The 18,072-nt window shown below is 31.4% G+C and overlaps 1 protein-coding gene across 4 annotated transcripts; it reads right to left on the reverse strand.

Moving 5' to 3' along the window:
* Window positions 1-15,335: 15,335 nt before the first annotated feature.
* Window positions 15,336-17,557, reverse strand: LOC18043092 (KH domain-containing protein At1g09660/At1g09670). 4 transcript variants are annotated; one of them, XM_024183041.1, is made up of 5 exons: window positions 17,356-17,557; window positions 17,140-17,195; window positions 16,910-16,999; window positions 16,055-16,197; window positions 15,336-15,951 (listed from the first exon to the last, which is right to left on the reverse strand). In XM_024183041.1, exons 3-5 carry the CDS (start codon window positions 16,917-16,919, stop codon window positions 15,793-15,795), a joined length of 312 nt encoding a protein of 103 aa, XP_024038809.1. In that variant the 5' UTR covers window positions 16,920-16,999; window positions 17,140-17,195; window positions 17,356-17,557; the 3' UTR covers window positions 15,336-15,792. The 4 variants fall into 4 exon arrangements, 3 of the variants coding, with proteins under 3 accessions (XP_024038809.1, XP_006431580.1, XP_024038808.1); XR_002905193.1 differs by having other exon boundaries at window positions 16,118-16,197; window positions 16,903-16,999; window positions 17,140-17,557; XM_006431517.2 differs by having other exon boundaries at window positions 16,118-16,197; window positions 17,140-17,557.
* Between the last annotated feature and the right edge of the window lie 515 nt (window positions 17,558-18,072).

Genomic DNA, 18,072 nt, shown 5'->3' on the forward strand with positions numbered 1-18,072 from the left:
TTTACTTTTTATTTTATTTTTTAAAATTTATTTATATGAATGGCAACGTTATAAATTAATAGAATGGTACAAATGTAAATAAAATAGTTGATTTTTTGTAAACTTTGCATAATGGCAATTTTGTAAAATTTGGACAGGCTGTAGCTCGTCTCAGTCCACACATAGCCTCACCACTGAGTATAAACATGGAGAACAATTTATAAATCCACCAAGCTTAATTAAAGTCAAACACTTGACATTAAGAAATTTCTAATAGTCTTAGAAATAAGCTAGTCGATAATCACTTGAGATCATTTCCTCACCCCATAATCCATCAACTAACTGAGAAATGACAACTCACCAATTAGTTTTTCATCAGAACTCATAACACAGCACTTACCCATTCACATAATTAAAGTATTGACATTAATGAGAGCGTAACTTAATCAAATAATAATCCATTAATAAAATGAAAATTAACAACTTGTACCTTCATAGATGATTCTTGTGCACTTGGCTTTCTAAGCAACAAGCGTCACTATTCTTTTCAAGAAGGTAGCCACCACAAAGCACAAAAGCTTCTTCATATAACAGTACAACAATCAAAACCTGAAACATACGCATTGGTATTAATTTATTATAATTTAGCAGCAGTAATTTTTTTTTTCAAAAGTTATCTGCAGAAAATATAAGAATAACAAAGAATAAAATCTTAGACCAACAACAGAGAACCTAAACTCTACAACTTGCTTGAACTACTATCAACATCATACTGCATAATCAAATAGACAAAAATTGTAACAAAATTTGATGGCATACTTTGAATACACAACATGGTTATAAATATAAGTTTAGAGAATTTTTGTGGGAAAGAATAATTTTGTTGACAAAAGATTAAGTACAAAAATTATAACATCTCCATTTTTAATATAGCTGACATAAATTATTCGAGTGAAAAAAAGAAAAAAAGAGGGAACTTAGATACGCCATATTAAATAGGGCAGTAATAAAAAAAATCTAATTGACATAAATTATTTGAGCAAATGACAAATATTTGCTAAGAAACTCGTTTTCATTTTTTCCCAAATAATAATCAATGTTTTTTTTCCACTACACATCGAAAGAGCTCGCATCGACATCAATCATGAACCAGTCACTACGCATCGAAAGAGATCGCATTGACATCAATCATGAACCAGTCGTGGCCTAGCTATATTGCCTGCATTATGAATACCACCTATGACCTTTACAGCCTAACCGTTTATCTCAGTCTATTTTTCATACTCAGTCACAGGTCCAGACCACTCAAGTTCAGGACATGCCCCTACCGGTCCCAGTATATATCTATTTAAATTTCTTTTTTTAGAATGTCTACTTAGATTTCTTAAATTTAAAAAACAAATCAACTTCTAGTCCTTTAAAAAAAAAAAATTCTAAAATCAACAAAGCTATTATTTTGAAGATATTTTGAATTCCAATTCCCAATTAAAATCATGAATATATCAGCTATATCATAGCATCAGCATAACTAGTAAGTAGTAATATCAAATTTTCAAATATTTGGAACAGGAAGCAAATATCTAGTTAATGATTAAAGTAGCTGACGAATAAAATCTCTCGTATTATCATAGAGGCTACCCCAATAGCTTGCAATAACTATGGATGGTGCAGTAAAGTTTCAGGATAGATGAATAAACTAAAAAGCAAAAGAGAAATATCAGTTGCAGCAAGAACTACGTCATCTCCACCTCGATTATTATTCAAATATTAACACCAAATGTCACTGAACAGCACAAGAGGAAGCATCATCCATATTTTAAATGTATCTGATAGCATAAATATGAAAATCATTGCAAAAAGTAAAAAAAGAAAAAAGTAAGGAGAAATTTATCTCACAGCATTTCTATTATTAAAAAATATCAACTAAATGTGCTCTGAGATATAACTTCGTGCACATTCAGAAGTTCTCTGGCCAAAGAACATTATAGCAACTACAAAAACTCATGAGCCAGCAGGTCTTGTCCCTGTACAAGGTGAAACAACTAAAATTATGCTTTAAGAACTTTGCAATAACTAAAATTATTACTCAATACATATAGAAAACTTGGGCTCTGGATAACTATTTTCCCGAATCTTGGGGTGTAGCTTTTCTTGTCTCCTAATCAGTGAGGTACATGTAAAATAGAGAGAGAGAGAGATTAATTAGTATACATTCCATTGGTAGAGTTTCTAGCTTAAAATTTATATCACAGGCATTGCATATTGAATTGAATACATATGAGTCCGTCTATTTAATGCGGAGTCTAATGGTAGGAAAGCAGGCTCCATTCATTTTCAACAACAAGCATTGCAAAATTCAAAGTTTATATCACCGTTTAATCTATAGGGGAATTGATTTCCCATAACAAGAATGAACACTATACATATATATATGTGTATACACCATGAACACAGGAAGAAAATTATTTCTATCTGAAAATCAAGATCACCCAACCAAACAATGGTACCTTCCAATCTACCTAGTGTATGTATATAGGCATCCACCGATTGATACTTTGAATTTAATTAATAAATCAACTTCACCAGGTGTCATGTTTCCACATTAAATAGAGCGAATAACAATTAACTACATATGACAGGACTGGTTAAAAATTTGCTCAAGATATACTAAAAAGATCAAATTTTATTATTTTTTACCTGCTTTCTTGTCTCTCCAATGTCAGATCATGTCCTCAAGCAACTCTTTCGGCTTTCTTCGCCCATTTTTCTTCTTTTTACAGCATGAAGCTAATACAAAGCCAAATGAAAAGTAGATTAGTCATTTCAAATTCAATTTAATTGTCAATTGAAAAGTTCAATTGTTACCTTCATCAACTGTAGAATCAATAGTTAATGAAATATACAATGAGAAGAGTAAATATTAATAACGCACCAATATTGCAAATCAATAGCTAAGGATCAAGTGAAATTTCACCTGCAAATTAGGACAGCCGAGGAAGCATCCATAAACTTCGGAATAATTATATCACTCTGAAATTTCATTAGAGTAAATTAGGACAGCAGAGAAAGAAATAAACAAAGCAATTTGCAAAGGACAATTTTTCACCTAATTTTTGTTTAAAATATCAAAAACTAAATTGAATTTTTTGGAGAGTAATCAAGTTATTTATTTAAAATACATTTTTAAATATTTTTTTTAGAGTTTTGAACAAGACAATTTTTTGATAATTGAAATCAAGTACCAAAATATTTTTTACACTGTTTTAATTTCTCACTAAGAGTTAACTACGTATTTTTTTTAGCACTGATATATTAAATATTATCATTAATATACTTATATTTATTTTAAAAAAATCAAAACGCTATTTCCTTAATATCATTTATGCAACAAAATCATCAAGGGAGCTTCTGTCTTTGTACACTAAAAAATTATATATAGTTAATTCACTTGGTCAAATATCCAAATAGTTGAAGTTAGTTTTTATTGTTATTTGGTAATGAAATGGGTGCTAAGTGAGGTCTGGTAAAGCCTGAAGGAATAAATAGTGATTTTTGATTCATGTGGGTGCTTTGAATTAATCATTTTGTCAAGCTTCGCACCACCGACCCCATTAATTTCTATCCGTTGCATTTCAGTCAACAAAGCCAACGAAAAATAGCTGCGGGCTGTCACAAAGCCTGTCAGTTACAGTGTTATATAACTTAGCCGCGGCCTTAGTTAGACTCAGTTCGAGCTCGTCTAAATTTGGAGGGGCTTTTGGAGGGTTTGGGCCTGCTATCAATAGCTAAGGCTTGACCTGAGCTTGGAAAAGGCTATCCCAGACTCTTAATTTGCTATCATAATTAGAAAGAAATCTTTTGTATGTTGAAAGATTGGGTTCAGTTATGTTACAACAGTGATACGGTACTACTGTTATTTTCAATCATTAGATCTTACTAATACAATTGTACAATTATAGATTCAATGGCTAAAAGTAACAGTGGTACCGTACCACTGTTGCAACATAATTTTGGTCCAAAAGATTACACAAGTGGTGGATTTTTGTTTCTTGACTAATGTCTTTTTGGACCATTTTCGTAGTTTGGTACAACTCAGAAGCGTGGCGCTTTACTCAGATACTTATCATTGTTTTTTATTCTTTTATTTTGTCTAAATTATTACTGTTCAATATTCTCACTATAAGGTTGACTTCAAGGGATGAAATCGTTTAGATTAAAAAAAATAAAGGAAATTCATTCTCTTCAATTTTTTATTTTATTTGTACTAATGTTACAAATAAAATATTAAATAATTATTGAAACTAGTCTATATTAACTCATATTCGAGAAATGTCTATCTACTTACATTTTGTAAAGAAAAAGACTCTCTCCACTTAATTGAAGAAACAATTCACCACGGATGCAATAATTATTTCTTTAATTTAATGTATTTTTTGAGCGTCTGGCTACCTTATTCCTTTGTGCTTCAGTGGGATGCAATAACTTTTGCTGATAGCCTGATAGGCCCTACAAATCATAATTTAGCATACAGAAATGTTGTTCCATGTAGGGATGATAAAAAAGCTCGGGCCAGCCCTGTTTATTTCCGTGGGCTTTTGCTGAAATTTTCCACGTGAGGGCTTGGACAAGAGTTAAAGGAAAAAAAATCTGGACTAGGTCTAACCTCTCTATTTTTTTTTAAAAAAAATTATAAATTAAAATAAAAATAAAAAATAGAAAAATGAAAAAAGAAGGCTTAAATCCCAAATTCATTTATCAATAAATTTAAACAAAAACTTAAAATTATAATACTAAATTCTTTTTTAAGTGTTAATTAATTAAGAAAGTACTTGAATTAGAAAATTAAGTACTAGAAAATTAAATCTCTAAATTTTTATTTGCTTTATTTAATATTTTATTTTAAAATATTTATTTTCTTTAATTCATTGTTGATTATAATAATTTAATTATTATTAACTCATTTTAAGTTTACAACAATTTTAAAATTTTGAAAAAAAAAAGTGAAAGCCCAAGCCCGACCCAGCTCCGTATGGGCTCGGCCCTTACATTTCCACTCTAATGGCCTTGGGCCTGGGTTTGAAAAAACCGAACATGCTCACATTTTGCTATCCTTGCCTGCATGTAGGTTCAAAGTTGCAAATTGATGAAGTGGAAATATAGAAGATTGATAGATTAGAAACTAAGTTTCTGAATAATGAAATTTTATTAGAAAAGTATGAATGAATAAAACGATAGCTTACCCATTTTCTACTAATCCCAAACGCCGAGAATTTATCAAAATAGTAAAATTTAAAATATTATTTTATAATAAAATTCTCTTAATCTAAATAGGAAAAACAAAACAAACGACACCCAATTTTGATATCTAAAAAAAATAAAATTCTAAAAATAATAGAAAAATAGAAAAATAACTTAAAACTGCAAAAAGACCAAAAAAAGAAGTCGAATTTTTTACTTAATTATGGAGGAAGACAAGGCAAGCATTCTAAGTTTGATTAGTCTCGTCGTAACTTTTGAAATGATATATTATATGGCTAAAATGAACATATAAAGCCCAAGTTATAACTCCTAAAAGATACCTCCTTCATGATGATCCTACGCAACTATCTTACGTCGAAAATGAATGCAAAAGTTACATTTCAAATTAAATTCAAAACAATCAATTCAAGCATTAATGCTGAGTTTTTTTAACCAAAATATTGTAAGGATTTTATAAATTGCTTTCTAATTTTATTTTGCAAAACACACGAAATTCAAGCGATTTTTCTCTTTTCTCTCAAACAATTTCAACATTTGGTAATAGAGCTGATGACAGGCATTAGTAAACAATGTGCAATAGTAATGCACAACAATATAGAAAAGCAAATTGGTAAAGTGTAAACTATGAAATGATAAAATAAAGCTTTTTTTTTTTAAGATGACATGTTAAGTTATTGGCATATTTTGTCGGGATCATATACTTTTTTAGATCTACGTGCTTTTGGTCAAATTTAATATAATCAAAAGTTCAAAACTGAAGTCCATATTCAATAATAATAAACTAATAATAATAGATAATGTAATACTGACTATTAATTTAGATCCAACGATATTAAAATTCTTTTTTAATACTTAATAAAAATAACAACAATAATAAGTTTTTTTAAAGGGTTAACTTAATTGTTAACTTAGACTTACATTGAGTCACAAATCATAGTTTATAACAATATTAATACATATATTCATAAAAATCATGATATTTATAATTTATTTATTAAAATCATGATATCACCTATTCATTTAACAAATTATAAACATAAAACAATTAGATTTTTTTAAATTAAGAATTAAATGAATCTAAAAAACTTAAGCTAATAAAATGCATTAAAGATTCAATTTATTTTTTTTTTTGCAAAATTATAATTATTCGTAAAATTATAAAATTTTAAATTTACTTTCATTAAAAAGTTTTTATCTTAATATACTTTGACTCGCATGCTATTGATAACGCATAAGCCACGTGCTAATCCTCCAGTAAAACATTTTTATTGCGGTCCTTTTCACGTGCTGTGTTTTAGCCTATCTTTAATCATATCATGCTTTTAAGGTCCACTTGCCTAAAATTCTCAACTTAGCCCAGCCCACATGCGTGCCATGCCTTGTCGCTTACCCTACCAAAACATCCTTGTGTCGTGCCAAGCTAAACGGATATGTGTCGTGCATGTGTCGTTCCACCTGTCACCTGGCCCATTAGTCATCTCTAGAAAACACCATATATTTATTGAGCGTGTTGCAAGCACTGTGTCGCAGGTTGCTCAAATTTCCTGCAAATGGAGGCTAAATTAGCGCGCACGGGTACGCTCAGTAAAAGTCTGCCCAACAACGGGATGCACTCAACAGCAAGGTGCGCTGAGCGATGGGTTGCCTCGTATAACTAGTGAGTTATAGTGCACTTAGTAAGTGAATAGCCCATAATCAACAAGCCTAGCCCGATTTTCAGATTTCTCTACACCTTGTAAATGGCTAGTTTTTTAGGCAAGTTGCATGAACTCTCTATAAAATAGGGGTGAGCACCCACTATTTGCTCACCACTACACCACACACACAACACCTAGCAACTCAAAAACTCTCGTAAAAATCTCTCTTATAATTTCTCTTTTGTGAGCAATAAAATATTCTTTAGCCATATTGCTCTCTTCTCTCTAGCAGTATTGCAAACATCCTTACTTGGCTAGTTTGAGAAGCTCTTTAGGCTTACTTAACAACTTTTGTACTAAAAGTTATGTAAGTACTACACAGGGTTGCTGCGCAAAATAGTCATCTCGTGACAACCGGCTTAGTTTTACTTTACACATTTGCGCCCACAATAATAAAAGCCAAAATAAGATATCAAAAAATGTTGCGATTTGACATCAAGTAGAAGAGGTTTTGCCCACTCCAAAATCATCAAAATGATTAATCATCTTCTATATAACCTGATGATTTTTTTCACCTTTGAGAAAGGGTGGAACAAACTTTTACTCCTGGGACCTGACATACGGTTAATGAAGAAGGGTAATTTCGTAAAATTCCAATAAAAATTAGAAAAAAGGCAAAGCCATATTCAAAAGTCAATCTTCATCAAACAAACGGCAGGGGGGACATCTGTAATTACAGCATTTTCGAGGAATTGTTTCTAAAAATAACTAAAACGGGAAAACCCGAATGGGAAAATTTGGATTGGATGGAAATTGGAAAGGGACAAACGCGAAAGTTCAAAGTTTGCTTGGTTGGGCTATGTTCTGACTTCTGCGAGTGGGAGAGACAGATTGTAGAAAGGGTTTTTTTTTTCTTGTTTTTTTTCAAATACACATATAGCCACGTGTTGTCTCATATAAAAAATAATACTTTATATAAGTCCTAGGTCAGTCGGGCTGGAAAATATTTAAAATCGAACATATCAGGCACGTTGTAAGTTCGCAATTGGAGAATCATGTTGTCAGCCCCGCAACCCCCAAATGGGAACTGTAGATAGAAAAATATAGCATCGTAACGATAATATTTATTAATAATAAATTTACTTATTACAATTGTTCTTGTCAAAGACTTTTTGATGGTATTTCATGTGTTGAAAAAATGTAAAATAGTTTCATTATCAATACAATTAAAAATATATTTTTTAATATATACAACTAAATTATCACTTGATTTGTTCTTAAAATGTTTTAATAATAGCAAAAATATGGATATAATGCAACATGAAGAATAAATATGAATACACACACATTAGGGAATGGCAATGGGAAGAATAGGGGAGGGGACCGACATCTCCATACCCATTTTTAATAATAGCAAAAATGTGGCTATAATGTAACATGAAGAACAAATATGAATACACACACATTAGGGAATGGCAATGGGAAGAATAGGGGAGGGGACCGACATCTCCATACCCATTTTTGATATTCCATCATAATTACTTGAGAAAATTTTCATCCTCTCCTCAAATAATAACAGGGGATCCCTGAGAGTCCCCAATCTCCAAGTAATTAATATATTTTTAATTTTTAATTTTAATTAATTATATTAAAATAAAATTTTAAATAAAAGTAGTATTGAGGCGGTAGCTAGCTACCATAGAAAATTAGAAATTAGGTTTTATGATGTTGCCTTAACTTTTGTTTTATTAGATAAACGTTTAAAATATTTGATGAATATTATAAATAAATAAAATTGAGCCAACAAGATCTTGTTTGGTTTTTTTTATTTCCTGAATAGATGTTTAAGATTATAGTTAGTTAAGTAGGCTCATTAAAGCATCTGACAAATTGTTACATAAAACCAGGATAATTAGAGTGCTAATCAAATAACCCAAATTATAGATTCCCTAATCAAACAAACATAACAAAAAAAATTTGAAATACAATTTTTTTTATCAGAAATGCGCATTGGCACCAAATAAAATTGAGCAAGAGCTAATGGTGTCCTACAAGTTGACATGGTCCGCCTTTAGCAAGATTCAAATAAGAAGGACCACAGTAAAAATAAGAGGAAGTAATTTAACTTTATCTATAAATCCTACAATTTAGTTGCAAGTAAAATAACTCCAATCTGAAACATCAAATGTATAAGATTCGCCTCATCAAAAAAAAAAAAAAAATGTATGAGATTCGTAAGTAAAAACAGGTTACAACTTACACGATTAGTTATTACATGGATTACATTGTATACATTGCATGGTATAGCTAATCAGACAAATAACGTGGACATGAAGTGAATAACTTAATTTGAATCTTGCTATTTTATTTTATAATTTTAAACTAATTAATTCATACACACACATTATGCATGCATTAAGTGGATACAATACAACAGAAATATTCTACAGTCTCTTATATGAAGGTTCTTAATTCATACTCTTACTGGGTACTCTTTTTAGAATTGACATTTTCATAATATTATTTGTGAAGTATATTTTCAAACTAATTTCAGAATAATTTTAAATTATTGTATAAGTCTATGTATCTAAAGTTTCAATAAACCCGGCGGAATTATAATATTTAATTCATTTTTTTTCCTCTATTGATAACATCATTATCACTCTCATAGAGTTTCAATAAGCCCGGCCGAATAACCTTTTGTCAACGTCACTGCATATGCCCCACCTTTCTCCCTCTCGACTCTCTCAGGACACTCCAAAAAAAACTCTAAAGTCCAACAACAACATTTTACAATCTCTCTCGATTTTTCTCGCTTCAGTTTACCATCCTCGAACACGAACACGAACACGAACACGAATTAAGTTAATTAGTTTAAGGAACACGAACTCATCACCAGCATCATATCCTAATTGAAAAAGAAGGATTGCGAGGGAAACTAAGCATGTGCCTTCATTTTCACTTGAAATAAAGCGCGATGGAAAGATCTCATGTTATCACATGACGCCGTGTGATCACCTAGAAGCCCTTCCACGCACATTTCTTCTCAAATTGTCTTATTCTAATTTCTTGGGCCACCGCGAAACCACAATGTCAATGCGAGGATGAGCGAGTGTTGTTCAGCTTGCAGCATTTGGAGCCGGTGCTCGGCTTTCTTTATTTTTTCATCTTCTGCTGGTAGGCGTCGCCAAAAGGCAAAGAGGATCCTCTGGCGTTCGTGGAGTTGGTCCTCGATGCGATCGATTTCTTCTTCAAGTTGAGCAAGCCTTTGTGCCATAGCCATACAATTATTTACTTTCGATCGAGCACTTTTCGTCTGCACCCAAATGTTTCATCAATGTTTTGAAGTATACACACTTGTTTCAACAGCTATCCGGATCACGTTAAAAGACAATTTTACCCTCACTTGAAGTGTAAAATCACTTAAAAAGCCACAACGCTAGTTTTAAATTCTAATTAACTTGGGTGAATATTAAAATTTCTTAAAGGTTAAAAAAAAGAGTAAAAATGTTTTGTTATGGGAATTGAAATATCCCCTATATCTTCATCCATAATCGTCTATCCATGATAACAATTTAATAAACTTGAAAAAGCAAGATATCCAATCCCAGTGAATCAAACAGCCAATTTTCTTCATAAAGTTTAGCTTTTGCTTTTAAAAATTCTAACTCTTGAGACCTTAAATAAACTCATATTCAAATTGACATTTTCTATAATGAAAATCTTCAATTTACCCTTTTAATATTTTGAAAAACGGGTCCAGCTACAATACAATTGTGGTTTCATACCTATTTTTTTTTGTCTTTTGTGATCCAACCATTGGATCCAACCCAAGAGTTGCAAAGGCTATTCCAACGGCTTGGATGTTATTATTTGGTTATCAACAATATGGTCCCTTATGTTTACTAAAAGAATAAGAAAAGATTAAGTTTCAAAATTTTGACACATTAGTCCGTTAACATATTTTATTATCAAAGGTAATTTAGTAAATGAACATATTTATATATTAAAAATATGGATGAATTATTTTAACTTGCTAAAATACTCTCAAATTCCATTTACTTAAAATACGAATTAGATTTTAATAATACTATTTTGTATTTAGTGTAACACAAAATTAGACAAGGTTTTATATAAAATTTGACAAAATTAAAATGAAAAATAAATAAATATTAAATAAATGCTTGGATAGTCATTTAAATTCATTATAGAGTTTATAAATAATATTTTCAAAATAATAAATTTCTATATGTAAATTTGAAATTATGTAAAATTACTTAGACTTTATCACACATATGAAGCTGATCAATTATTTATTTGATATGAAAACAAATGAATTGTATAATATTTATTCTATTACTTAAATTTAAAATTTGTTGAGAAGGAGATAGAGAGAATAATTTTTTTAGAATTTTAAAATTATTATATTTTAATTGGGTTTATTACATAAAATTATTAAAACTTATAGTTTTTATTATTTGCATAAAACAATAGGAATTGTTGAAGAAAATGCCAAATAAAATTTTTAGAATTTTGAAATTATTATATTTTAATTGGGGCTTATTGTATAAAATTTTTAAAACTTATAATTTTTATTATTAACAGAAAACTACAGGGACTGCTAAAACAAATACCAAAATGGTGTTTGGTACAACGGGGTAAGATAGTTTTGCCCTTGAAAAACATTAATTTACTTTTATTTATCAGTCAAAAGACTAAAATAAATGGAGACATGTTATTAACTTTTTAGTGGTATTTGATAACTATAAATAAATTGAAAATTATCGTTTTTACTTTTTAGTGGGCATAAGTTACAAATCTTACTCTCTATTTATTATGCTTTAACAAGAGAAAGAAAGAAAACAGAAAACAAATCTCTTCTATAGCAGTCTTAACAAAAATTTCAGCTGAGACTTAACCGATTTTTTCACGGAAATTAAATTAGGAGAACAAAAACACTTTGAAGTGGACTGCATATATAAACTCAAAAATAACATACAACTTGAGTCAATAATGGTAAAGAAAATGAACGTACACAGACAGGTTTGGATTTGGATGATGAAGAATGCACTGACAGCTTTAATTTGAGTTCTCTTTTTCGGGTAAGTTAGGGAACAGCAAGGCCGATCAATTTGAAAAAAAAAACTAAAATGTAAACGCAGCTTGAAACTTGGTTTCTTTTGGTTTTTGGGGAGGGGAGGGGGGGAGGGGAGGGAATGTATACGCAGCTTCAAACTTGGTTTCTTTTGGTTTTTTTCCCCCCGGGGGGGTGGAACCGGGAGGCCTGGAAGGAGGGGAGGGAATGCAAACGAACTAACGAAGCCTCAATCCTCATGCAGCTGTATTTATATGAAGTGGGTACTGCGGACTCATCCACGAAGGAAGACTTTTTATGTCATTGGTGTCTCTTTATTTTTGACCTTTTGGCTAGCTGACAGAAGAATGAGGAGTGCTACGGACACTCGCGAGTGTCTCAATCGCGGCTCTATATATAGACACGTGTCAACAAAGAATTATCAAGAGCCGCGACTGATAAAAAGTAAAGGCGTTGCGCCCCTTGTACCCATGACGAAGTTATTTTCAATATTCGATGTTTATAAAAAGTTTATAAAAAGTCTTGCTCTATATTAATAATTCTATTAATAAATACTTTATTTAAATAAATTATATTTGTAAAGATATTAAGATCGAATTTAATAGGGGTGGGCACGGGTCGTTCAATCCGACCCAACCCGCATATAGAGCGGGTTGAAAAATTTTAACTTGACCCAACCCATTACATATCTCAATCCAATCCGACCCAACCCACAAAACTGCAGGTTGGGTTGATTGGGTTGGACTCTTAAAAAAATTCATTTTTATAGTTTAATAAAATAGTGAATAAAAATAAATAAATTAATTAAAAAAATACAAATGTTAAAATCTTTAGAACAAATCCAACATTTCAAAATTTTTATATGAAATATCAAAATTTATATAATAATTTTTACACACATACGGGTTGACCGATTGAGTTTGGTTGATTGGATTGGGTTTTTGAAAAAAATGTATTGTTATAGCCTAATTAATTAGTGAACAAAAATAAATTAATTAATTAGATAAACTATAAAAATACAAATATTAAAATCCTTAGAACAAATCCAACATTTCAAAGTTTTCATATTTATATTTTTTAATTTTTATATAAAATATCAAAATTTATATATGGATATACAGGTTGACGGGTTGGGTTGGGTTAAAAGTTTTTAACCCAACCCAACCCGCACTATGTGCGGGTTGAGAATTTAACAATCCAACTCAATTCGTTTATTTTATCAACCCAACTCAACCTACAAAAAATCACACAAATTGGGTCGGGTTCACGGATCGGGCATATTGATGCCCACCCTAGAATTTAAGATCCATATCATAGCGGTAGGAGACGCAACACGCAAGAGTGTTTAAAGTAACTTTATAAAACGGTCAAGGCGCGCAACCGGTCAAAGTTCATGGGGGAAATGGAAATTAGGTGGATTCGCCTTCTCAATGGGGCCAGCAAAGAAAAAATTAGGGTGGAAGTAGTAACTTTCGAATAAAGGGCTAATAGAACTTCGGCCCGTTTAGGAAGAAAACTATCTACGTAACTGCATCGGGTTGGATTAGAATTTTTTAAAAGGACGGCCCAATATGCTCATTATATATGTTATCACGTGTCAATTTCATCATATTCACACTGTTCGAAGTTAGGTTTAAATTTTCAAATTTCAACATGGGTGCGGTGAGTTTGAAATCGAACGAAGCTAAACCTCCACATTAGGTCGATCTTTTTATTGCAACATTTTTCAATTTCATGGTTCCGAAGCAGATTAATATCAAATCGGTTTTTCGATTTTTATAAATTTCAAACAGACAAAAGCATATTAAGTATTCGTATGGTTAATTACATTTGATGTCATACGACTTTTTATTATCAAAATTTGAAACAGCCAGATTTTCAATGAGAACATTAGTTTTGTGTTTGTCACAAATAGAGTTGGCAGCAATACTCGCGGGCCCCGATTAATTTGGGGTGGGTATGGAGCCCCAGAAAAATATGAAAATGAAACAAAATATATTAAACTAATGTTCCCTAACTTAGTGTAATGACTAAAAATTAACTGAAACAAAATATATTAATTTTGTATTTAATTTTTTTTCAATTTTTATTAAAAATTAATTGAAAAATTATGATATTCCCTTAACTTTTGCCATAATTTTTTAATTAATTATGATTTAAAAATTTATTAAATTAGATACATAATTACAGGTATTTATATTCCCAACATCAAACAATCACTAAGGGTAAAATGGCAAGATTAGTAAAAAAAAAAAAAAAGAAATTGATACTCAGAGGTTTGGATGTGTTCTTAAAAAACCAAAAGAGTTTCGATTGGTTTTGTCAAATAACAAGGGAGTTTTCCTCTTTTTTCCCCCTTGTTTTCGCTATTGATAGTCAATAATGGATTTGAAATATATAAAAAAAATTGTAATTTGTTTTTTCATTCACTCACTAATTAATTCAATGGTGCTTAGCTAACTTTTGTCTCAATTTATAAGCAAGTGGCTGATACCTTATGCCATGTTCTGTATTGAGGTGGTGTAACTTAAAAGTTAAAAAAAATATTGTAATTATAATATAAAACTAATAATTTGTAATAAATATGATTTTTAATTAATAATTTTGAAAAAAAAAATAAAGATATTATAAGCTTTTCATCGTATATGTGGTTAATCAAAACAACTCAACTTTCAAATCACAGTAGTTAGTATTTATCAAATATTTGGTGCTGTGACTAACCTTTATAACATTGATGTGTTGAGGTCATATTGGTTGGAATGTACGATGCGGTACATGATGACATTGTTGCCTCATTCGTGCTTCAGAGTGAAGCAGATTATTCGTGGCAGACTTTTAATTAATATTTATTTCCTTCTGGTTTCATAAGCAAAATTGGAATGTTAACAGTGTGGTTGTTGTCATAGCAGAGCAGCGAGTCCTGCAGTCTTTTTTTCAACCCAGTTCCCCAATTGTCATCTTGTTTGCTGTCCGGAATGGACAGAAGCCAAGGGCGTGGTAGGCAAAGGGCTTGACACTGACTTCTAAAGAGAGCCGGGAAAAAAACTTCCTTGGGATGGTCAATAGTCACACTCCTCGACTCATATGACTGACCAATTTGAACCGTGCGCTCTTCCCACCTCAATGCTTCTCAATCTGAGTTGGAAGGTATGTCAGAAGAGTGACTTCAAAATCCTTTGAATGACTAAACAGAATTTTTTATCCATGCCAAAACCAACTACTCACATGTAAAATTTATTAACATACGATTGGATGATCATATTCTGGAGGCAGCTTACAGCGAAAACAAAAATAATAGAATGGTGCAACAAAAGTACAAGAGCTGATTCACTAAGGCTACATACAACAAGAGAATATGGTGTAAATAAACTGAAATTACAATGCAATTATTAATTATTGGTCATCTGTTTCAAGTGAATAGCAAGCAAAAGTATCTAGCAAAGTACATTCAAAGGTCATATCACTTTAGCTGCACTGCTGCAGGCTGGAATAACAAATAAAAATTAATTAGGGAATGAGTTTCTTTTAATCCATTAAGTAACAAATTTGATACTCAAGAGGAATAATACACCAAAGAATCATGATTGTTGACAAACATGTTAGCTATATAGAACACAAACATCGGAAGCAGATACCCGTCTAGAGATGCCAACAGTTGAGCACAAAACTAACTCAGGATTTCAACCAACTGTTCTCGAATCAAGTCCCTCCCCAAGGTTCTGAAGAACAAAACCAATGAAGATTGTCAGGACAGCAATCCATCAGCTGCAGTGATCCAGTGGTTCATCGATGGTCCATTTCATCATTGATATGTATAACATGTTATCTTCCGGTCTCGGCGCATTTCATTCCAGCATTGTTAAAGGGCGACATACTAGGACTCATACTTGGACTCATACTCGGGCTTTCTTCTCTTAGAGTACCATTCAGCATCGCTAATTCCCGCAGTTGTTGCTTCTTGTAATGATCCAATGATTCATCCTGCATACAGAGATGAGTTTGAACAAGCAGGAATTAGGAGAGATGCTAAAGGAAAGAATATCGACAAAGGTCAGAGAAAATACAAGAGTTTGCTTGTTCACACCACGGGCTTCAAAAGGTTCTCTAGTATTGCTACAGCATGATCCAAGCAGGAATTTATTATTACCTCTGGAAATTCAGCCTCCACTAACATGTGCAGTGGCTCATTAAGATGCTCATATCCAGGTTTATCCTTAAGTTTTTCTCCTAAAGAACCAAAGGGTAAAGAATTATCAAGAGAAACCAAGATGGTACAATAATGTCAGGCAACACCGATTATTAGGAAATACGAAGAAGCAGTTGGCAAATGCAAGAAGCACTTCCCCATTTGTAGAACATGAAGAACATGAAATGAACCTTGATTTCCACTTTAATAGATAAACTAGGAATTATATAAATTCATATTTTAAATGTATCTGAATAGCATAAATATGAAAATCATTGCAAAAAGTAAAAAAAAGTAAAAAGCAAAGAGAAATTTATCTCACAGCATTCCTATTATAAAAAAATATCAAATAAATGTGCTCTGAGATATAACTTCGTGCACGTTCAGAAGTTCTCAGGCCAAAGAACATTATAGCAGCTACAAAAACTCATGAGCCAGCAGGTCTTGTCCCAGTACAAGGTGAAGCAACTAAAATTATGCTTTAAGACCTTTATCTATATATCACAAACGCAGGAAGAAAATTATTTCTATATCAAAATCAAGATCACCCAACCAAACAATGGTACCTTCCAATATACCTAGTGTATGTATATGGGCATCCATTGATTGATACTTTGAATTTAATTAATAAATCAACTTCAGGTGTCATGTTTCCACATTAAAGAGAGAGAATAACAATTAACTAGATATGACGGGACTGGGTAAAATTTTGCTCAAAATATACTACAAAGATCAAATTTTATTACTTTTCACCTGCTGTCATGTCTCTCCAACGTCAGATCATGTCCTCGAGCAACTCTTTCGGCTTTCTTTGCCCATTTTTCTTCTTTTTACTGCTTGAAGCTAATATGAAGCCAAATGAAAAATAGATTAGTCATTTCAAATTCAATTTAATTGTCAATTGAAAAGTTCAATTGTTACCTTCATCAGCTGTAGAATCAATAGTTAATGAAATATACAATAAGAAGAGTAAAAAATTTCACCTGCAAATTAGGACAGCCGAGGAAGCATCCGTAAACATAAGAGTAATTATATCACTCTGAAATTTCATAAGAGAGAATTAGGACAGCAGCGAAAGAAATAAACAAAGCAATTTGCAAAGGACACAGGCATAAACATGATAGTAAGAATAAAATATCAAACTGTAAGAAACAAGTAAAGAATTCAAGAGAAGCGAGAAAAACAAATCAAAAACAAACTGAGAAGCAGGAAGAGCTGTGATGGTAAATCTTCATCTAAAGCAGTTGAAGAACGAGCAATGGATACCGGTCCTTCTTCGTGCTATCGAGAAAGGAGTCAGAGTTGAGATCGAGAGAACGACGGAGACCGATTCTTCGTCTCCGTAATTTTCCCCTTTTTCTAAAATGCTATTTCGCATTTCCTTTGCTTTTTGGTTTCCGTATTTCGATTTTGTTTTTAATTAGGTAAGAAAAAAAGATCGGGCCCTATTTCAAAAGAAAAATAAGAAGGGGCCCTAAAAGTAATTTTTCCGAGCCCATGCATTCGATTAAAATATTTCATTATCTTAGTGGACAGATTGCCCAAGAAAAAATATTCGATTAAAGCACATATTTTAAAAGGTAAATAACGCGCTCAGAGATGTTTAATCAATAATACAGTTGTTTATTATAGTGATAACTACTAATTATATATTAATTCTCCAAAATAATTCCACATTTATCATATTATCATTTACTTATTTTGTAAGCGTTTTAAAGATATTTAAAAATTTTTCCATTTGACAATGGTCAATTAAGGGTAAAGTTTAAATTATGTCACAAAAAGTTTTTGAACAATGTTAAACAAAGCATTTACTGTTTTAACAAAAGAATGCATATGAATGAGGGGACAAAAGAAAGTAAAAGTATGAGTTTGACTATTATCACAGTAATTATTTCTATTTCAAAGATTGAAAT

This window comes from Citrus clementina, unplaced genomic scaffold (assembly GCF_000493195.1).
Source record: "Citrus clementina cultivar Clemenules unplaced genomic scaffold, Citrus_clementina_v1.0 scaffold_5, whole genome shotgun sequence".
NCBI classification, from domain to species: Eukaryota; Viridiplantae; Streptophyta; class Magnoliopsida; order Sapindales; family Rutaceae; genus Citrus; species Citrus x clementina.